Source organism: Mastomys coucha, unplaced genomic scaffold (genome assembly GCF_008632895.1).
Source record: "Mastomys coucha isolate ucsf_1 unplaced genomic scaffold, UCSF_Mcou_1 pScaffold21, whole genome shotgun sequence".
In the NCBI taxonomy this organism is placed as follows: domain Eukaryota; kingdom Metazoa; phylum Chordata; class Mammalia; order Rodentia; family Muridae; genus Mastomys; species Mastomys coucha.
In genome coordinates, this window is record NW_022196904.1 from 120,377,431 (window position 1) to 120,399,967 (window position 22,537).

Consider the following 22,537-nt stretch of genomic DNA (forward strand, 5'->3'; position numbering starts at 1 on the left):
AAAAAAAAAAAAAAAAAATTTAAAGCCTAAGAATCCTATTTAAAAAATGAGGGAAGGAAGATATGGAGGTCTACGTTTGTAACTGCAGTATTCAGAAGGCTGAAGGAGGAGGCCCCCATGCAAAGAGGCTAGCCTGAGATTTGTAGAAAGACCCTGACACACACACACTCCCTCTCCCCCTCCCCCTGTGTGTGTGTGTGTGTGTGTGTCTGTCTGTCTGTCTGTTGTTTTCTCTCTTTGTTCAGCAAGGACAAGAATAGACACAATTTCCAAAAGAGACTGATAAACCCTATGTACTAAGAAACAAACTTTTGTATGTTCTCTTTCACCCGTGGTTGATGAATGGACCATCTGTCTGTCTGTACCTAACCATAACTAGGTCTACATTTGTTAGGAAAAAGAAAGCAAATATAACAGAAGAGATGGCACAGTCCCTTCCACCCAGGGACAACATCTTTATTAAAACCTTCTGTGAATTCATCTCTCTTTTCCTTTCCTCCTCTCTTTTTGATTTTAAAGATGTTCTGTGTATAGTTCTAGACATAAACAGTATCTTATTGTAAAACTTAAGGTACTTTCCCTCTTAACAGAGACCATTTCTTGTAGATATAGTATTTTAGAACTTAACAGATTATTTCTTATTGATTTGCTCTTTAAAAAAAATCAGCAACTGAAACTTACATTTTTTTAATAAGAATTAGGCCAATATCCATTTTTGTAGGTATCATTTTCCTAAGATATGCCTTAAAAGTGAAATTGTGTGTGCTTTTTTTTATTATTTCAATGACCATGGCCATATGGGCCTTAATGAAATGACTATCAAGCCCAGAGAGTCCAAGGGTGAGTTCTTCTCTGTATTGAGAGCAGTGGCAGATACAAAAGCTTTCAAATTTTTGGGAGAAGCCTGGTAAAAGCCAGTCTTCTTTGAGTTGAAGAATCTGGTTCAATTTTCTTACCTTTAGCCTCTGTAGAATTCGGCTGTGCCCCACAGGAGACAGCTAAAACGGCCCAAATGAGCAGCCTTTCAGTGAACTCCATCTTTGCAGGCTGCCTCAGGGCCTTCAGGCTTCTTATAACTCTCTGAGTTTTGTAAGTTTCCTGGCATCTAGGGAAACGTGTCAGTTTGGCCATGCCAGGGGTGGTGGTGGTGAGAACTCCACAGCTGTGGAGCTGCATCCTGGCTGGCAGTTCCTGGTACTGCGCTCAGCCTTCTAGGTTGCTCCTCCAAGGGCTATGGGCCAGCCAGCCCAATTCTGCACAGGGCTTAGCAGCTACGTAGAAGTTCCTCTGTCCTTGAAACTGCTCCTAACTTGAGCCTTCACCCTGTCTGTGCAGATCATGAACAAAGGAGCTCTGCTCCAGGATCCAGAGCTCTGCTCCAGGATCCGAAGCTCAGCAAGCCAGGAGATAACAAACTCTTGGACCCAGCTGAGCCCTTATATGCCTGTAGGAGGTTGACCCAAGGGGTGGGGGAGGGACAAAGGATGTGGAAGAAAAGACAATGTAGATCAAGCCTCCCTGCAACCCTCCAGACTCCTGTCCCTCTGAAGACCCCCGTCCCTCTAAACATGGATGGGTTAGAATCCCTCAGGCACTGAACTTGCAGCTCAAAGATAGAAGTCCTGGTGTCCAACATGAGATAAGGGAGAAGAGTGTGCATGTGAAAGGGACTGCCCAGTCATCCACTTATTTATTCATTCACTGAGCAAGTTTTCATTGCTCATTGTCAAAGGATGTGGGAATGCAGAGCTGAGTACAAGATACATGGACTGTACTCGTATGGAACCTTTTAGTCCAAGTGGGGGAAACATAATGAGTTAATCACAATTCATACAGGGGCAAGTATGTTGAGTGTGCTCCAGGGAGATCACATAGAATGTGGCAGCCTTGAGTGGGGAAGAATGCAAACTAGGACAAAGGCAAGGCATCTCGAGAAGATGAAATGGAAGCAAATACAGAAAAGGGGAGATAATCGCATACCTTACTTGAGGAATTTTGTTTAAGATAAAAGTATGTGTGTAAAGGCCCTTGGTGCAGGAACTTCTATACGCTGACTACCTGTGAAGGAGAGGGAAGGGAGAAGGGAGGCAGAGGAAAGTTCAGGCAACAGTTGATGGAGACAGACCTGTGTGGTAGAGAAAAACTCATGTTCTAACTTCACATGGAACTTTTCCATGAATGGCCAGTTCTAGGTATGGTGGTTACAATGAGAATGGCCCTATAGGCTCATGTAATTGAATTCTTGGCCCCCACCTGGTAGAATTGATTATCAAGGATTAGGAGGTGTGGCCTTGTTGGAGGAAGTATGCCACTGCAGGTAGCTTTCTGCCTCATGCTTTGTGGATCAGATGCAAGCTCTCAGCTACTGCTTCATTGCCATGCCTGCCTGCCTGCCTGCCTGCCTGCCTGCCTGCCTGCCTGCCTGCCTGCCTGCCTGCCTGCCTGCAGCCATGTTCCCCACCATGATGGTCACTGACTCACCTTGGTCATGGTGACATATCCTAGCAACAGAAATTAACTAAGGCACTAGGAATCATGCAGGAGCTCCTTGAAAATCAAGGTGAGGCAAGGTCACCTAGAATGGCACCTTCCTTGTACCCCACCACTCTTCTATGTTGATCCTGATTCTCTGAAGCCCAGGCTTCCTCATTCAGCCCTGGACTGTGACTTGGAGAGGGTATCCTCAACTGTGCCCCCAGAGAAGCCACTCCTGGTGATTCCTGAGGTAGGCATTAGCCCCATTCCCTAGGCTGCAGCAACAAGGGGACTCCAACAGTACAGAGGAGCAGTTCTAACAAAGAGCTTGGAAACTCTCCAGATCCCACACAACTCTTCTGGATTCCCATCTACACAAGTAGCCACATATGAGGCAGGGACATAGTATTGATGTGGGGTAGTGGGTAGGATACTTGTATGTGGATCCTTCTAATTACTAAGAAGTATTCACGACCTGCTATATCTGTATATAATCATTCTGGGCCTTGCCTCAATCACTCCTCCTTCCCAGAACTGGCATCTCCTCACTCTTCTGTCCCTGATCATGTGAAGGCTTTGTAGTCACACCAGGAAGGGGCATGGTAGACATGAAGAATACCTGGGGTCCAGGTAGGTGAGAAGCCTGCTTTGTGCCATTGCCATGAATCATGGTTTTTGTGGACTGGGAGGACCTTCTCTCACTGAGCCTTCTGGTCCCTACACAAGTGCCACTCTGAACTAAACTGATGGCTGGAAGAGGTCATGGGGCTTCCCAAAGTGGAGTTGAAATGCAATCTGGATCAAAGGTTTTAAAAGCTGGTGCATGCTCTGACTTACTACTTTTGTCCCCAAAATGCCTTGTCCCACTTGCCTAATGTCCCTTCTAATACCCAACCTAGACCTAGTCCCTTAAGTAAGGGCAAGCTGCCACAGGCCTCCCCATATCAGGTATTCAGCTGCCCACTGGCTGAGGTTAGAAGGTTCTCTGCTGCTCTCCACCCACTAGGACCTTGCTAGTGGACAAGAGAAATCAAAACCAAGTAAGAAATGAGGACAGTGCCGGAAGCTCAAGACAGACTCTTTCACCTTGAGAATCCTGGTAGTGCCCCTGGGGAACCCAGTATGGAGGTGGTCCACATATGAGAGCAGGCATGCAAGGTGGTTCCTAAAGAGCAACAGGGTCCCCAGCTGTAAGCCCCCCCCCGCAACATTTTGCCCATCTCTAGGAAGCATCTGCTCTCTGCATTTGCTTTTTCCACTCTTTAATTCCCTTCAGTAGGCAGCAGCCCAACACTAGATAATAGCTCTTTATGTAACTATATCTGTTGGTGTTCACAGGTCTAGCTAAGGAAAGGAAACTCATGGCCATTAAGGGAAGGACATCTGTCCTATGCAGGGGCTAGAGAGGCCTCAATACACAGAACAGAAAGAGGAGATGTGCCTTGTTGCCTGGAGGGTGACAAAGGGAACCTGGGCTTTGGTCTTGGGTTACAGGTTTTTGGTATAGTTGACTTTATCTGCTGAATCAGCACTGGCCAGTATAAAAGTGATCTGCTTCTGACCAGATCTGAGTGGTCAGCTGTGGGGAAATCTGCTAGCACACATTCATATATTCTCTCTCTCTCTCTCTCTCTCTCTCTCTCTCTCTCTCTCTCTCTCTCTCTCTCTCTCTCTCTCTCTTTCTCTCTCTCTCTCTCTTTTTCTCTCTCTCTCTCTCCTCTCTCTCTCCCCCCCTCTCTCTCTCTCAAGTGTCTAATGTAAACCCCAGATTGGCTGAAACTCACTGTGTAGTTAATACTGACCTTGAGCACAGGATCCTTCACCTCAACCTCCCAGGTGGGACTATAGGTAGGAATCCATATGTTCCATATTCCCTTTCTTTAGAAGGCACCAAGGCCAGTCCACTCATTAAATGTCAAACAGTATAAACTGAGAGATATGCCATCAGGATGCATCCACTCTCTGCCAGTGAGTGACAAGCTGGATTGAGGAGGAACAAGCTCTCAAAAGAACCACTGCTATTACTCCATCTTCCCACACCTAACTGCTGCTACAGGTAGAAGAGCCCTGAAATCCACTTACCTTTTCCATCTGGGGCTGGAAGAGTGCAGGACACTTCTATTTTGTACTCTTTTTCCTAATTTTACTAAAAACATATTACATGCCTGCTTGGCCAAATCTCATAGTAGGTAAAACGTCTGTCAGGTGTGACATGGTTGCAAATGTAGCTGCATGATAGTTTTGGCTGTGGGACCACGATCAACCTGAATAACGCATCTCTGGCTTCCTAGCATACAGATGGTGTTGTTCTTTCTTGTATGCTCTTTGTTTTGCTTTTTCTACACCATAGTTGTCCTCTCAAATACAACTTTGGTTAAAAAAAAAAATCCGAGAAAGGGATTGAGGGCATTGCTAGAGAAGGAAATGGCTCTGATGTCCATAGCAATAAACTGTTCTGGCCCAGGCCATTCAAGCAGCCAACCCAGGCATATCAGGACAAGAGGTTCTGGAGGTGGAGGCTGACTGCCTTATAATTGTTCTCTGAGACATCTTAGCCAACTCATGATCATTAAATTGTACCAGGAAATATTTGAAGGAGGAAATGTTTTTGAGAAACCTGAAGTTTTGATAGTTAAGAAAATTGAAGATCCACAAGGAAAAGGAACAGTGGGCCTGGGTCACTAAGGACTGGGATGCTCATAAAAAATACAAGGGACAAGAGAGAGGAAGAAATAGCTGGGTTTACTGGATTAGTGAGCAATGGTGATAGCCCCCACGAGTGGAGAGATCTCTAATAATAGAGAGCTTGATTCAGAAATATTATTGGGGAGAATAGGAAGATATATGTATAATAAAAGAGATAAAAGGTTGGGTAGGAGAGTTTGGACCCCACAAGGGGCCTTTGGATTAGCGAACTGACTTTCCTGGAAAGACTAGAACATACTGATTTGACCCCCTGGTATTGACTGCCTAAGGAAACTAGGGTACAATTTCTAAGAGACATAGTTCAGTCTGTGAAGGATCCCTGGGGGAAGCTGCAAGAGGAATTAATATTGCATATGGAAAAGAGTTTGAGATAGACAGTTGGATGAGTTTAATAAAGAGGTTCTGCAAATTTAGACAAGTTAAAAACATTAACATTACCATGACCTGTTGGCATCTTTCTGTTCTCAGGCTAATGCTGTAACCACACATTTACGCCCAGATGACTTATGATTTGGAGGCTTTTCTGAGAGCTAAAAGTTAATGTATAACTTGCTTTAGCAGACTCTGAACTGTGACTTGTATGTGCATTGTGCTTTCTGGTGACTCTGGTGACATAGTCACATGGGGTTTTTTGGAAAAAATAATGGGATTGAGGAAAATAATGAAAAGCTTTTGATTATGTATTATTGTCTAACAAGGACATGTGTAACCAATAAAAGACAGAGGTGAACCCAGAGAGGAAAAAAAAGAAAAACCTGAGAGAGAGAAAAATTTGAGGGAGGGAGAAAAAGACAGACAGAGAGATAGAGAGAGAGACAGAGAGACAGAGAGAGACAAAGAGGCAGAGAGAGACAGAGAGACAGAAAGAGAGACAGAGACAAAGACAGAGAGAGAGAGACTACAAGCTGTCTCAGAGCTCAGCTTCAGAACAGCAATGGTGACCTGTAAGCTTGCACCTGCCTTTGTGCCTGAGACTGATTTTGTGCCAATCCAATCCTCCCATTCTCCAGAACTCCAAATGACTGAGGTCAGTCCTCAGTGGTAATACATGTAGTGGTATAAGAAACATAACTAAGAAGCATAATAGAGGCAGAGATTGTTTTCATTATTGTATATTTATACAAATGTACATAAACATCATATTAGATAGTACACAACATAAACACTATAGAAATTGGCTTGAGTAAGAAAATATTCTAATAAGAAATCGAAATACTGATCATGAAGATTTCCTTGTATCCACCAGTGCCATGTCAGAGTCCTTCCCTTATGCTACAAAGGCAGGGTGGCAGGGAGCCAACATCTGCACCACATGAACTACAACACTGGAGAGGACCGCAACTCTCAACAGCAATTGTGTTGGCCTGGAAGGGTTGACCAGCCTCAGCAGCGGCGTTGTTGTCTTGGGTGATCCTCTCTTGGGAGTCCTTGCATGGATCAACATAGCATTCATCATCTGCCTCATTTGCGGTTCTTAAGAAAAGACACACAAAACAAGCTTAGAATTTTCCTTCCCAGTGAACTTCTTACAATTATGAGGGCTATGTGAGAAAGTCCAGAGTTGGGGCCCATCATACATGTGACACCAGCCCTGGGTTAAAGCTCTCTGCTCCTTCCCCATCTTTTCCTCTCTACAGTTGCTATGCATGTGAAACCAGGATACCATTACAAGAGAGTGAATTGTACCTCAGTGGCTGCTCCAGGCCCAGGAGATGTGGGCATGATGGAGAAGGCACAGCAGTTGGCTGGGTTCAGCTCTAACTCCTACAATCTAAGTCCCTAGAAGGGACACCATCTCTTGTCTGACCTACATCCCTGTCAGCTGTCCTTCATGGACTCTTTTCTCTTGGCTCACTTTACTTTTCCCAAAGTCATTGGCAATGAATGTGGGGACATGTGAGATTCCCAATGATCAGAGAAGAGCTCACTATGGCCAAGCTCTGTGTGAGTAGGAGGCAGCTCATCTCCAGGGCATCCTCTAGCTTCTCCAGTCTACAGTGCTGAGGATAGAAAGGATGCCCAGCCAAGGTCCTGATAAGTAGCTCAAGGTTCACCCACTGTGTCTAAATGACAGAAAAGGGATGCTGGCACCCATGCTTGTCCAGGCTGAGAGCAGTCAACATAGGGGCTCACAGCCCCAAGCTAGAAGGAGAACCCTCAAACTTCTGTGCCTACCTGCCCTCACTCTCAAACCTGACAGTGGCTCTTGACTTTCCCATACAAGTGGCTACTTCATCAGGGAGTTACCCAGCTCCAGCAGAGGGCCCCAGTGCCCCATTAGAGTAGGGTATTCATTCTTACCCATGTGAATTCAGAGCCTTGTATATTTTGGAGTAAAGACAGAGCACAACTCCTATCAGTAGAAACATGGCTGCCAGGATCCCGCCACCAATGATGATCATGATTACTGTTCGGAAGTCAAAAGACTTACGCATACCTGGGCAGAGAAGTGCAGACAAGCAGTGAATGTGATGTCCCACCTACACACCTACAGCAGCTTCCACACACTTCCTTCAGTGAGGGGGAAATAAACCTCAAACACACACACTTACCCATAAACCAGATGGACTCTTTCTATTGAGGTCTTACCTGGCCTACGGTAGGTCAGAAGAGACATTTTCCACGTAAAAGGGGATTAAAATGTAATCCAGAGGTATGAAAGCTGAAGGACATTCTGAAGACAGAAGGATAGGTAGTGAAGGGACAAACAGACAGAAATTAACAGACACTCAGTAATAAATTGGCCTACCCTGGAACTAGCAATTGATTCCTGCACACATGCCTGGGCCTCCTGAATTATGCTCACATTCAGAGTCACAGCTATCTGCACCCTGAGTGTGAGCTTCAGAAGTCTTGTTCAAGAATGACCACTTCTAAGATAGAACTCCAACAGTCTGAGAACCTGAAAATCCATTTTGCAAATGCAGTGTGCCGTGGGCAGTGGGGGTGGGAATTCAAGTATTGAAAGCTGACGTTTTTCTTTTAAGACCTGAATTTTCAACATTTCTCATTTGGAATAATTAATTTCTTTAAACTTAACTCTCTGACACTCTCAGAGGAAAAGTGATCGGGGGGGGCGGGGGGGAGATGTTCTGGTCATGGAAACCCACTTGCCGCTTTCTGATTCATTGCTGGGTGAAAGCCAATACTTTTAAAAATACAGTTAGACAACAATTAGATGAACAAAATAAACTTAAGCCAAGCATGGGCTAACTCCCTAGGGGTTACTGGTCAGGAAGGCTCCAGAAATACCCCCAAACCCGAGGTATTATAATATTTTTGGTTGTCAATCATAATTAGATGATAAGACCTCCTTGCTGAGGACACCACACTTTGGTGGCACGACAGAGAAATCAATCTCAAATTGGTCAGGAAACTTTCTCCTGATGACTAGCTTTCATAGGGCCAGAATGTGTTGTACTGACTCATAGGGGAAAAAAGAGAGAGAGAGAGAGATCAGAGGCTATACTCAGTGCTGGGCCCTGTGTGCTACAACACTAATCTGCCAGGCAGTATGCACCCTGCTATTATGTATGAGGCAATAGTGGCATTACTGTTTGGTGCATGGGGTAGGGTTAACCAATTACTTTCTGACTGGATTTGAGGCCTGCTCCACAAGAGGGAATCCATGTCTGGTAATATAACCCTGTCAAAAACCTTGGCTGAGGAGGTCTAAGCCTTAGGAGGGAACTCATACTCTTATTTTGATAAATGGTCATGTCAAACTGCCTTTTCATATTTATATTTATACCCATAGTTCAATGCTGGTTTCCACTTTGGCCAGAGTAAGTGCTGTTCTCAGTGGGCACTAGTTAATGTCCACACTCATAGCTGGTTAGAGTGCTAAGAATAAGTGACCGTGAGTACTGAGGCATAGATGGGACATATACTATCAACTTTAGATCTCCCAACACTAAGGCGCAGGAAACATTGTGGAAAGGGGGGGAAGAAAGAATATAAGAGCTAGAGGACGTGGCATGAAGAGTGCTGTGTAATGCTGTCTTGTGGTCATGGTTTCTTAGTAGCTGGGATAAGCTACAAAAGATCAAGCTAGTTAAAATTTCAGCACATACAGGGTAGGGCCCCCTGAAGCCTCACACTTAGTCAGCAGCTATTGGGGGTTTCTGGGAAAAGAAGCTCAATTTTCTTTGGGACATGGCTACTACCTGCTTGCCCATGCCATAATGGATGACTCCACACCTATGTACACATAGGCAGTACTTATTGGACTCAGTAGGTTATAAAAAATGAAAAAAAAAAGATGATATGAAAGTAGGAAAGAGACTTCAGAAGGCTTTCTAGGTATGAGAGATGAAAGGCAGAGGGATACATTGTATTCATATGTGACATGTGAAATTTTTAAAGAATTACAAATGTACTCAAGACAGAAAGAAAATTGTAATTATTGAGGTCTAAGTTTGAAGAGCTTACTTTCAGAAGGTCGGCCTGCTGGAATGGACACCCATTGTTAGCTCTTACAACTCCTCTAGTCTGGGGCACATGCTGTGTGACCTCAGCTCTCTAGATATGAGCTTTCTTTCACAGAGTTCTAAATTCCATTCCAAGCTCAACTGAACCTTATCTCAACTTGCCCAAACACATCTGAACATGTGTAACTCCTAATTTTCCTTTTCTGACTCTATTTCTCCCAGAGAAACTTAGAATTTGACTGTTTATCAAAAGTAAAATTGGAGTTTAAAAAAAGAGATGTAAGGTGAGGAAGCCAATGTCTTAGAATGTTCATTTCTCTAAAAAGCCATTAATAGAAGACTGGCTGGACTCTGTATTTTAGCTACACAAATATAGGGTCATGTAAGAGAACTCATAAACCCATTGACATCATATCATACTTTATAGTTAAGATGAAAAGATCCCAAAATGCTGATACATATAAGACACTTGCTTTAATCTTATTTCTCTGCCCTCAAGGTATTCCAACCCAGAAAGACCAATGTAACAGGTTATAAAAGCAATAGGTGCTCTTAACTCTTTTAGCACCTCTAAAATTACACTTTTAAAATTACCTACATTGTTGGTCTTCATAACAACTTTGATGCAGCTTTAGTTTTCACTAACCACCCCCATCCTCTCCTCTCCCTCATTCACCTGCTCCCAGCCCTGCCTTTAACCCTCAGGATCCTTCCCCCTGTTTTAATATCACGTGTTCTACCATTGCCCCCCCCCTCCATTGGGCTGCTTCTCTCCTCTCTCCTGGGCCCTTTCTGGCTTTCTAAACATATATACTTGAAATTAAGCACACATCTAAATATTTTAAGCTAGGATCCAGATATGAGAAAGAAATGCAGTTTATCTTTCTGGGCCTAGGTTATATCACCAGTATAATATTTTCCAGTTCTATTCTCTTGCACCTCTTCTCTTGCACATTCTATTATTTTTCTTTGCAGCTGAGTGATATTACACATGTGCTGAATTTTCATTCTTCCATTATCAGCAGATGAACAGCTTAGCTGATCCCATTTACCACTAGCTCTTGTGAATGTAGAGCTTCTTATGCTTGGAAAGGATTCATTTCTACCTTTCCTCTGGATACCCACAGTTAGCCCCTCTTCCAGTTCATGGATTCTTTCTTCTGCTCATATTCACTATTAAGTTCTGCTTAGTTATTTATTATAGTTTCTAACTCCATATTTTCTGCCTGACTCTTCATTATAGTTTTCCTTTTTTAAACAAATATTCTTTAGAGTAACACATTTTCTCTTAATTCTTTAGATGTGGTTTTCTTTAAACATAATTTTTAAATAGCCAAATTAAATCTTTGTCAAAGTAGGGCCAAAGTCTTACTTGGCCTTTTCAACTTGATTGATTGTTCTATTTTTTGTAGACCTTACTTCTCAATGATTTATACTTTTGCAGAGGACCCAGGTTCTACTCCCAGCACCCACATGGCAGCTCACAACCATCTATAACTCTAGTCCCAGGGGAACCTATGCCCCCTGGGCACTGGGAATACACGTGATACACATACAATGATGCAGGCAAAATACTAACACATGATAAAATAAATAAATCTAAAATATTAAATATGTAAAATGCTAAGGAAATAAAAAGTTGAAACAGATATGCAGCATTGATAGACAATATTACTCCCAGAAAACATAGCTTATTAAATGAAAAAGCTCAATGCCATGCATGGAATATTCAATCAAAGAGTTATACTGTTGGTTGGGCACCATAACTGGATGGTAAGATTCTACAGCTAAAGATGCCACAGGCTTTGTTTTCAGAACATAGAGAAACCAGGTTGGAACTGACAGGAAAACTTTTTTCCCTGCTGGCTAGCCTGCAAGTGCCTGAAGGTGCTTTGCAGGCCTCTGGGGTAGAAAAGAGATCAATGAACCCTGAATACTATAATACTAAGCTGCTAGGCACCATGTGTCCACTAGAGCAATAGTGGCATGACTGTTATGGGGAGGGAGGCAACCAAATTCTTTCTGATTGGAGTTGAGGTCCACTTCACAAGAGAAAAATCCATGCCTGGTACTGTAAACCTGTGGGAGTGGGGGAGAAACCTTGGCTACTGTCCTAGTTTCCTTTTCTTTTGCTGTGACAAAACACTGACTAAAAGCAACTTAAGAGAGAAAAGTATTTACTTAGATTACAGGTTGATCCATCATCAAGGGATACTGAGGAAGGAACTCAAGGCAGAACTGAACATGGAGGCAGGAGCCAAAACAGAGGACCATGGAAGAACACTGCTTACTGACTTGCTCCCCATGGCTCACTGAGCTTGCTTTTTTTAAACTCAAGACCACCTGGCCAGAGGTGGCACAGTCCACAGTGGGATGGGACCTCCATATATCAATCATCAATCAAGAATTTGGCCCCCACAAACTTGCCTACTGGCCAATTTGGTGGAGGCGTTTTTTTCTCAATTGGATGTTCCTTCTTCTCAGATGACTCCGACTTGTTGACAAAAATAAGACTGAAGGGAAAGCTGAGCAACAAGTATCCCTAGTGATGACATGAACATTCCATGGTGTGATAAGGTGAAGGCTTTTAATTGTAGGTAAGAGAGAAAACAAGCAGAGGCATCGGGAGAGTTCAGGGCAGAGAACAATGACTGAGCATGGCCAGCAGACTAGACCTGGTCATAGGAGAACAGAGCAGAGTAGAGAAAGAAAGGAGAACACAGAGGGAGGACATGGGATGGCAGAAAGAGGAAGATGAGGGAGAACAGAAGACAGAGTGAGCATAGATGAAAGTGCAGAGTTATAAGGAGGAATAGCTGGGAGGAGGGGAGCCCATGAGCTGGGGGAGTTGAGCATAGGGGAGGAGGTGAGAAGAGCTAGTAGGATGCTAGCATGAACTTTGAAATGTATAACAGGATATGGATTTTGGATAGCTCTGACATATTCCTAGGAGTCTAAAGACCAGTAAAGCTGTGTGCCTAAACAGGAGAATAAACACACCTAGAAAAGTATGAATTAGCCCTAAGCTACTCCATCTGGAGGATGTTGGAGGATCTTCCCAAAGAAGAGGGGGCTAAGACATGGTTCTCAACTGTCTGGCCCAGTGCTACAGGCATGGCCCAGGGGTACACTGAGCCCCTCAGCAAAGACTGTGAGATTTTGTTGTTGTTCTTGTTCCAGGAATTTAAAGAAATCTTTGTCTAACTATTAACCGCCTCTGGGCAAATCAGTGTCCACATACGACAAAGGACATATAGAATCAGCTGGGGAAAGTCAAGAAACTACATAACAACAGGCACAACAGCAGTCCTGGGAGACAGAAGACTCTGATTTTCAAAGATGCCATGTTGTACCATTTAAAATATCTGGTTTTCAGGTTGGGAGTTGGTCCACATGCTTTCAATCCCAGTACTCGGGAGGCAGAGGCAGTTTGAAGCCAGCCTCAAACTGGTCTACAGAGTGAATTCCAGGATAGCCAGGACTACACAGAGAAATCTTGTCTTGAAAAACAAAGAAAAAGACAACACCCAGAGGAAGCTCCACTCCCAGGTTCGCTAACATGTCTAGGATCAGAGGTGAGGAGGACACAACATCTGTCCCAACACTGGGAGTAACTGAGACCAGCAGGACACAGGCACACAGGAACTCCACCAGTCCAGTGACACTGGTTCCTTCTGGTCTGTCTGGGCCGGCGGGTGCCCTGAGCAGACCTTGGGCGCAAACTCCACAGCCAGTCCCACAACACCCAGAGGAAGCTTCACTCCCAGGCGCTCTAACATGCCTAGGATCAGAAGTGAGGAGGACATAACATCTGTCCCAACACTGGGAGTAACTGGGACCAGCAAGACCCAGTAACACAGGAACTCCACCAGCACAGTGACACTGGTTCCTTCTTGGTCTGTCTGGGCCAGTGCACTGAGCAGACCTTGGGCGCAAACTCCACAGCCAGTCCCACAATACCCAGAGGAAGCTCCACTCCCAGGCTCTCTAACAAGCCCAGGGTCACAGGATCCCAGAATCACAGGATCACAGAGACAGCTTGACTCTGAGGAGTTCTGACACAACCAGGATCACAGGAAGGACAGGCTCCAGACAGATTTAACAAGGGCAGGTAGCACTAGAGATAACCAGATGGTACGGAGCAAGTGTAAGAATATAAACAACACAAACCAAGGTTACTTGGCCTCGTCAGAACCCAGTATTCCCACCATAGCAAGTCCTGGACACACCATCATACTGGAAAAGCAAGATTCAGATAAAAAAATCACTTCTCATAATGATGATATAGGACTTTAAGAAAGACATAAATAGCACTCTCAAAGAAATACAGAAGAACACAGGTAAACAGCTAGAAGCCCTTCAAGGGGAAACACAAAAATCCCTTAAAGAACTACAGGAAAACACAATCAAACAGGTGAAGGAAATGAGCAAAACCATGCAGAATCTAAAAATGGAAATAGAAACAATAAAGAAATCAGAAAGAGGGACAACCCTGGAGGTAGAAAACCTTCGAAAGAAAAGAGGAGTCATGGATACCAGCACCTCCAACAGTGTTGCCGCCCTCACTCCACTCCCTCAGCTCCTCAGTGGCACTGACAGGCTGAGCCTGGAGGTGGCCACCTGCTGGGGCTAAACAATGGCCCGCTACACTGCAGTGTAGGGAAGGCTAGCAACCTAAAAATCACTCTGAGTCACAAACAAGCCTACTTGCCTGAGGACTTGCTGACTTGCGAACACGCCTACCTGCTTGAGAACTTTGAGCTCCCAGAGACTTTGGCATCTCTTGTCTGCTACCAAGTTTACGTTATGCATATGTCTTGTACTTGGAGATTTCGGTTTCAGTCCTTACCTGCCTATATATGTTCAAAATGTCCCCAAGTAAATAGATGCCTTGATAAACCTACTTAGCGTCTGTCTCTCTTTGTTCCCGACCCGCTTATTTTTCAGGTCCGTCTCAAACCTCAATCTGAAAGAGGACCCAGACCCGTGGAGCTGCAGGCCGGCTCCACCCACAACAGAATACAAGAGATAGAAGAAAGAATCTCAGGGGCAGAAGATACCATAGAAAACATTGATACAACAGTCAAAGAAAATGCAAAAAGCATAAAGCTCCTAACCCAAAACCTCCAGGAAATCCACAATGCAATAAGAAGACCAAACCTAACGATAATAGGTATAGAAGAGAGTGAAGACTCCCCAGGTAATGGACCAGAAAATATCTTCATCAAAATTATAGAAGAAAACTTCCCTAACCTAAAGAAAGAGATGCCCATGAACATACAAGAAGCCTATAGAACTCCAAATAGACTGGACCAGAAAAGAAATTCCTCCCATCACATAATAATCGTAACACCAAATGCACTAAACAAAGAAAGAATTTTAAAAGCAGTAAGGGAAAAAGGTCAAGTAACATATAAAGGCAGATCTATCACAATTACACCAGACTTTTCACCAGAGACTATGAAAGCTAGAAGATCCTGGGCAGATGTCATACAGACCCTAAGAGAACACAAATGCCAGCTCGGGCTACTATACCCAGCAAAACTCTCAATTACCTTAGATGGAGAAACCAAGATATTCCTTGATAAAATGAAATTTACATAATATCTTTCCACAAATCTAGCCCTACAAAGGATAGTAGGTGGAAAACACCAATATAAGGAGTAAAACTACACCCTCGAAGATGCAAGAAAGTAATCTTTCAACAAACCCATACAAACCTAATCCCACCTCTTACAACAAAAACAGTAGAAAGTAACAATTACTTTTTCTTAATATCTTAATATGAAAATTAATATTATCAACATATCCTATTTGATTGAAATCCAAAAATATGAGGAATTAGAAATTTTTTGACTGTCATTCAATGGTCTCTCTAATTTGGTAATTGAAGAAATAGGTCTAATATTGTACAATCCATATACACTTTCTGCTTGTTTGTACATGACAGTGTCTTGCTGTGTACCACATAAAGACCTTGCAATCTTGCTTCTCCTATCTCAGCCTCTCTATGAGTAGTATTGTTTATTTCATGTTTTTACACTATACTATGGTTTTCAGAACAGCTTACATATTTCAAAAGTATTTATACAGCCAAAAGAAACATAGACAATTAAATTGGGAGGTGACTTGTAAGAGAACAACAAAGAGTGAGACTGACTGCTTTGTTTGATGTTTGTAACTACTATATCAAGTTTGAAGAAGAGGACTTTATAAGTTACTCTTTCTCTGAGATGAATGTTTTTCCAAATTATCACAGCTAATGAACCAAATTCTTACCCTCACCTAATGTCTGTGCCACCCTCCAAGCAGAACCATTGTTCATTGAAACAGTTGGTGAATGACTTTATGGATAGACCATCTTAATACACACAGCATTTCTTAAATGAATGTAACTTTTTCTCTGTGTGCTGATAATAAAGTCACTCTCTCAAGTCAAACAGTTTTGACCATAGCAGGAAATCTGCATCCAAAATTGTGCTTATAATTCATTCCTTGGTGCAGCAGAACTATCAACTCTCAGCTACGGTGGAGGTAAAATCCTTTGGTGATGTGAGGGTCACTGAAGTACAGCCTTATTACAATGAAATCCAATGTCTAAAAAATTGTTCTTATTTTGGGCTTGTACCACAGTAAGAGCCAAGATTTTAAGCTCTACTAAATACAAAACAAGCAAACAAACAAAAAGACTTTATATATATGTTCATTAAAAAAAATACTAGTAGTGATGTGTTATTTTAAAGCATACAGTTAATATGTTTGGAGTTATTTAAAATTTATATTGAGAAAAACATGTATTTTCAGTAATTGCTGTAGACAAGCATCTACATAAGACTGTTAAATTGATTGTTGTTTTATATCAATTTTAAAAGCAGTAAAGGAAAAAGGTCAAGTAACATATCTTCTCACCAGAGACTATGAAAGCTAGAAGATCCTGGGCAGATGTCATACAGTGCCATGGACCGGGGTTTCTCGCGGGGGTCCCTTATTCCACGGGACGATGGGTTCTGGCCAGGTGTAAAATCTGAGTGTATTTTTCAAATATGGAGTCAGGTTTAAATAGTCGATACAGAAAGGTTTGAAAAAGTCAGATGGTACAATGGTCAAGATACATCAAAACAAAGTGCAGGTACATAGCTCTTCCTTTGGAACACAATGAGTCAGGCAGCAAAGTAAATACATGTTAATTTAGCAGGAACTAAACAAGGATTACAATCTGAAAGAAGGCTAGCCCTGACCAAGATCACTTGACTCCTAAAAGCCAAGTGCAGAGTAGTTCCTCTTTAATTCGTTGCTATGGTTACCGACTTAGGTAGGCCTGAGTAATCTCCTCAACTATGTTGCCTTTCTGGGCTAGCAGAGGTTAGCCATGGGGAGTCCAGACCTAACACTATAAGCTAATGTCTTAGTATGAGGGAAACTCTACTCTCTAGTATGCAAAATACTGCTAACTATTGTGAACTATCTATTGTTCTAAGGAAAGTAGACAATTTCCGTTGCCAGCTCTAGCAAGGGAGATACTTTGAAAGAGAATGCAAGCTATGGATAGCTTGGCAACAAACTAGGATAATTGGAAACATTGTGTCGGCCAGAAGACCATGTCCAATCTTAACCATTTACAAATCATTTCTTGGGGTACCTTTATGCCTAATATGAGGCCGTGTTGATGATTGGAAAGACTAATTCTGGAACATGTCTGAGTTAGGGGATATACCAGCGACTAGTCTGAAATCCAGGAGGCACAGAACTCCCTTTGGATTCTTATTGCCTCTTATCCTTTATCAGGATTTTATCCCCAATATTATGGATGTGACTGGAGTAGATGGGTGTGCGTAGCAATACAGACCCTAAGAGAACACAAATGTCAGCTCAGGCTACTATACCCAGCAAAACATCTACATAAGACTGTTAAATTGATTGTTGTTTTATATCAAACAACTTTTATAATACTCATTTTTATTGTTATAATTTATAAATTTTAAAGAATATGACAAAAAAGGTATTGTAGGTATTGAAGGGGGTCTCTGGGAGGAGTTGGGGTACAAAAGGGAAACAAGAACATGATTTAATTCTATTTACTTAAAATAGATTTTTAAATGTTAACAAATTCAGATAAATTGAATTCATGTATCTTTTCTCATCATAATGCAATAAAACTTAAATCAATAAAAAAGTAAATAAATAATCTAGTTTTCAAAAATGAGTATAAATCATTGAGAAATAAGGTCCACAAAAAATAGAACAATCAATCAAGTTGAAAAGGCCAAGTAAGACTTTGGCCCTACTTTGACAAAGATTTAATTTGGCCATTTTAAAATTATGTTCAAAGAAAACCACGTCTAAAGAACTAAGAGAAAATGTGTTACTCTAAAGAATATTTATTTAAAAAAGAATACTATAATGAAGAGTCAGGCAGAAATTATAGAGTTGGAAACTATAATAAATAACTAAGCAGAACTTAATAGTGAATATGAGCAGAAGAAAGAATCCATGAACTAGAAGAGGGGCCAACTGTGGGTATCCAGAGGAAAGGTAGAAATGAATCCAGGGCTTTCCATTTGTTCCAATTGTGTGAAGAGCTTGGGTCACTCCAATGCTCAGAACGAGAAGCTGAACGAACAGAAAATCAGCAACTCCACAGCAGACAGCTACAGAGCTAAAGTCAGGACAGACAGCCACACCCTAACCCACACTGACAGGTGAACAAAGAGCCACAGTTTAGCAGCAGCAGAAACCCTCCAAGAGCCAGCCACATGTAAGAAGCCCAGATAGTCATCATCATATTTCCTGGGGCTAGGGGAGGGCTAGTTGAAGAGTTCTGAATTCTTGGATGTCCAGTCTGAAAGTGGGAAAGATGTATATACTCTTTGCTGTTGTACGTTCAAGGTTAATTTTTTTTTTAAGTTTACAGGGTTGACAGTTAAAAGATTGCCTTGATTCTAGGAGAAGGTTTTAGTTTTTGTTGTTGTTGTTGTTATATGCATTATTTCTAAATTATACAGAAAGAGAGAGAGAGAATTTTCTTAAACCGCATGTATCTTTTCCTTCCAGCTGAGATGCTTAATTGGGTGTCTGTGTCTAGGTGACAAACATAACATCAGACTCAAAACTTGGCTCAGATAACTTGATCCCTCTATAAATTGAACTTTCTCATCAGAGAAATAATTTGTTCTTGGGAAGAAATCTGCACCTGAACAAAATCTCAGAGGTAAGTATCCTCTTAGGGGGTATGGGGCTTTCTCTGAGGTCACTTTGGATTAGTAAGTAAATAAATAAATGGAGTCTGAAAAAATGTCAAGAAAAAAAAATCATACAATCCAAATCTACCTAAAACAGGTTTCCTCTCTAACTTTGTTTGTAGCTGTTCAACCATGAAGGGTGAGACTCTGCCAGTGTCATTGAATCTTAGTAGCAAGCCCCTTCACATTGTTTTACTGTTCAGCTGAAACACTGCCAGTCACAAATGGCTTTAAATGGAAGGATGTTCAAAAACTTTGATCTGCTATTGCCTTTTTAAATAATTGAAAGGTAACCAGCTTTTGATTAGCAGACTCTCAAACGGTAAACTTGAAGTGATCCCAAAATAGTATTTCTATTTCTTGGAACAAAAATGTGCTTAGACATGGAATTTGGAATTCTGAGGAGGCGGAGCTGTGAGCTGATGTCACACAGGCTGATTTGGTGCTGCTACATTCTGGCAGTCCTGGCAGACCTCAGACCTCCAACAGTGAGGCACATCAGCCTGAACCTTAACTGACTTAACAGGTGTGTTTACTTAGCTCCTTCTTTCTCAAATCACGGGTCTGAGAAACTGAGGTTTCTAAACATCCTATTCCAAAAACTAGTGTTTTGTTGTTTTATTTTGAGGTGGTGGTGGTGGTGGTAGTGGTGGTGGTGGTGGTGTGTGTTTGTGCGCGCGCGGGAGAGAGAGAGTTTAAATAATTATCCTTAATTTAATGCTGGACATATGACTTTGGTAAGTATGTTTGTAGTCAAGATTGTTTTCTGTCCTCTCTGGGTTTGCTGTTCCCCAGCTTCAGATGTAGACTAAGAATACTGCTTATTCCAGGAAAAGTGGGAGGATTAAAGTTTAATAGGGAGACACGTAGCCTGATAGAAGACAGACCGAGCCATAAGAGCCTGAGAAAGCTGGTTCATGGTCTGTGCTAGCCTCCGTCTCAGCCTCAGTGAGGGGTAGGCTGGAAGCATTCAGAATCTTTTAAATACTGAGACAGCAAAGCCTAGTTTGTCTGTTTTCTGGGTTCCCCTGATCCCTTCATTAAAAGCACCACTTTCAAAATAGATTTGTACATTCTAGGCTGTTTTGGGCAATAACATTTTTTTTTAAAGATTTATTTATTTATTATATGTAAGTACACTGTAGCTGTCTTCAGACACTGTAGCTGTACACTATAGCTGTCTTCAGACGCACCAGACAAGGGCATCAGATCTCATTATGGGTGGTTGTGAGCCACCATGTGGTTGCTGGGATTTGAACTCATGACCTTCCGAAGAGCAGTCGGTGCTCTTCCCTGCTGAGCCATCTCACCAGCCCAGGCAATAACATTTTGAAGAGCCATTCCCCGAATCCATAAAGATCTAACCCAATATACTTCACTGTATACACACTTCAGAAGGCTTGTGAGGGGGGTGGGGGTGGGGGTGGTGGGTCCCAGAGCAGGTTTGTTCTACAAGGGCCTCTCACTGCCTGATAAATAGATTTTACATCCAAGTCCCTTTTCAATCACAAATAAGCCCTCTCACTCACTTGAGGTCAGCTTGGGTCCTCCTGCAGAATTTCATAAGTCTACATGTTAAGTCTTTTCTTTTTCACTGAAGAAAGTTGGGGGAGGGGGATAGCCAAGTGGCTCTTTGGGAGTGAAGCCACTTGTGTTGTCTGAACTTCTTTGCCAGGTGTGAGAGATGTTCGACTTGAGGACGAAGGTTATGATCGGAATCGCTAGCACTTTGCTGATTGCTGCAGTTATGCTGATAACTGTCGTCCTCTGTCTTTACCTGAAAATATCCAAGGCCCTGAAGTGAGTCTTGGGGGTCGGAGGGGACAACAGTGGGGCTCTCTACTGGAACAGGGTCACTTCTTACTGCACTGGCCACTTGCAGGAAAAAGTCAGGAACCACTGTCAGGTTTGAGAGTGAGGGCAGGTGGGCACAGAAGTTTGAGGGTTCTCCTTCTAGCTTGGGACTGTGAGCCCCTACGTTGATTGCTCTCAGCCTGGACAAGCATGGGTGCCAGCATCCCTTTTCTGTCATTTAGACACAGGGGGTGAACCTTGATCTACTTATCAGGGCCCTGGCTGGGCATCCTTTCTATCCTCAGCACTGTAGACTGGAGAAGCCAGAGGATGCCCTGGAGATGAGCTGCCTCCTACTCACACAGAGCTTGGCCATAGTGAGCTCTTCTCTGATCATTGGGAAGCTCATGTGTTCCCACATTGTCAATGACTCTGGGAAAAGTGACGTGGGTAAAGAGAATAAAGTCCATAGAGGACAGCTGACAGTGATGTAGGCCAGTCAAGAGATGGTTGAAGTTTGGGAGAGAAGCTTTAAGTAGGAAAGAAACTGGCTGTCAGCAGTGATGGTATCCCTTACTAGGGACTTAGATTGCAGGGGCCATAGCTGAGCCCAGCCAACTGCTGTGCCTTCTCCATCATGCCCACATCTCCTGGGCCTGGAGCAGCCATTGAGGTACAATTCACTCCCTTGTAATGGTATCCTGGTTTCACATGCATAGCAACTGTAGGAGAGGAAAAGATGGGGAAGGAGCAGAGAGCTTTAACCCAGGGCTGGTGTCACATGTATGATGGGCCCCAACTCTGGACTTTCTCACATAGCCCTCATAATTATAAGAAGCTCACTGGGAAGGAAAATTCTAAGCTTGTTTTGTGTGTCTTTTCTTAAGAATCGCAAAGGAGACTGAAAGCTGTACTGATCCATGCAAGGACCCCCAAGAGAAGATGATCCGGGCCAAGCCCACTATTGCTGATCCTTGTCATAATGCCCAGTGTTTTGATGACTGTAGCATCTATAAGGATATTGGCTCCCTACCACCTTGCTATTGTGTTACAAATGAGGGACTCTGACATGGCAATGGACACAAAAATCTTCACAAACAGTATTTCCTTCTTAGTAGAATGTTTTATTTTTCAAGTCAATTTCTGTAATGTTTATACTCTTATTTACTATCTAATATGGTATTTATGTACTTTATATAAGCACACAATAATCAAAATACTCTTACACCTTTAATTGCTGATAGTTATGGTTATGGATGTCCTTTATTCTAAATTTTTTACTCATTCTGAGATTTGAGGCAACTAGCCTGTAATATTACTATGTTGCAAAACAAAAGCAAAGAGGGCATGTAAGCAGATTTAAAGATGGGATATCATCTTGCTAAATGTCTAAAATAATTAAAAAAAAAATTTTAAGGTTAGGTTTAAGACTGAAACTTCCTGTGCCCAAAGAGAAAAATGATGCCTCTAAGTGGTGACTTTCCCATGCTAAGTCTGCCTGAATTTGTTACATTCTGGACCTGTTTTCTTCCTTCCTTTCCTCCATTCTCTTTTTCTTTTATTTTTACTGTATTGTACTTAAAACTTAAGTTTTTAACTGAAGACGGATTTTTTTTTCATACAATATATTCTGATTTTAGTTCCATTTCCTCCAACTCCTCCCGGATCCTCCCCCTCGCGGATCCACCCATCCAAGTCCACATCCTTTCTTGTTCTTCTACATTAGAAAACAAATGGGCATCTAAAAAAAAAAAGAAAAAATAATAAAATAATAAGTAATCTTGAATAGGCCAAAATGAACAAATGAACAGAAAAACAGAGACAAAGAATACGCACAAGAAGCACATACAGACACAGAGACAAACACATTGGCAACACGGATATCCCCTAAAT

General features: G+C 42.4%; 3 protein-coding genes across 5 annotated transcripts in view; 1 reads left to right on the forward strand and 2 right to left on the reverse strand.

Moving 5' to 3' along the window:
* Cuzd1 (CUB and zona pellucida like domains 1) overlaps positions 1-1,176 on the reverse strand; it is a 13,666-nt gene extending 12,490 nt beyond the window's left edge. The window contains exon 1 of the mRNA XM_031384948.1: positions 957-1,176. Coding sequence (XP_031240808.1) covers positions 957-1,176 — 220 coding nt within the window. The remainder of the gene's footprint in view (positions 1-956) is intronic.
* Positions 1,177-6,277: 5,101 nt separating this feature from the next.
* On the reverse strand, positions 6,278-9,731 carry LOC116103094 (protein FAM24A-like). 2 transcript variants are annotated; one of them, XM_031388570.1, is made up of 4 exons: positions 9,613-9,730; positions 7,771-7,855; positions 7,483-7,618; positions 6,278-6,654 (listed from the first exon to the last, which is right to left on the reverse strand). In XM_031388570.1, the coding sequence occupies exons 2-4, from the start codon at positions 7,796-7,798 to the stop codon at positions 6,435-6,437; spliced, it is 384 nt and encodes a 127-aa protein (XP_031244430.1). In that variant the 5' UTR covers positions 7,799-7,855; positions 9,613-9,730; the 3' UTR covers positions 6,278-6,434. The 2 variants fall into 2 exon arrangements, with proteins under 2 accessions (XP_031244430.1, XP_031244431.1); XM_031388571.1 differs by lacking the exon at positions 7,771-7,855 and having other exon boundaries at positions 9,613-9,731.
* An 8,931-nt stretch (positions 9,732-18,662) lies between these two features.
* On the forward strand, positions 18,663-21,747 carry Fam24a (family with sequence similarity 24 member A). 2 transcript variants are annotated; one of them, XM_031388573.1, is made up of 3 exons: positions 18,663-18,819; positions 20,526-20,650; positions 21,532-21,747. In XM_031388573.1, the coding sequence occupies exons 2-3, from the start codon at positions 20,535-20,537 to the stop codon at positions 21,710-21,712; spliced, it is 297 nt and encodes a 98-aa protein (XP_031244433.1). In that variant the 5' UTR covers positions 18,663-18,819; positions 20,526-20,534; the 3' UTR covers positions 21,713-21,747. The 2 variants fall into 2 exon arrangements, with proteins under 2 accessions (XP_031244433.1, XP_031244432.1); XM_031388572.1 differs by lacking the exon at positions 18,663-18,819 and adding an exon at positions 19,251-19,376.
* Positions 21,748-22,537: the final 790 nt, after the last annotated feature.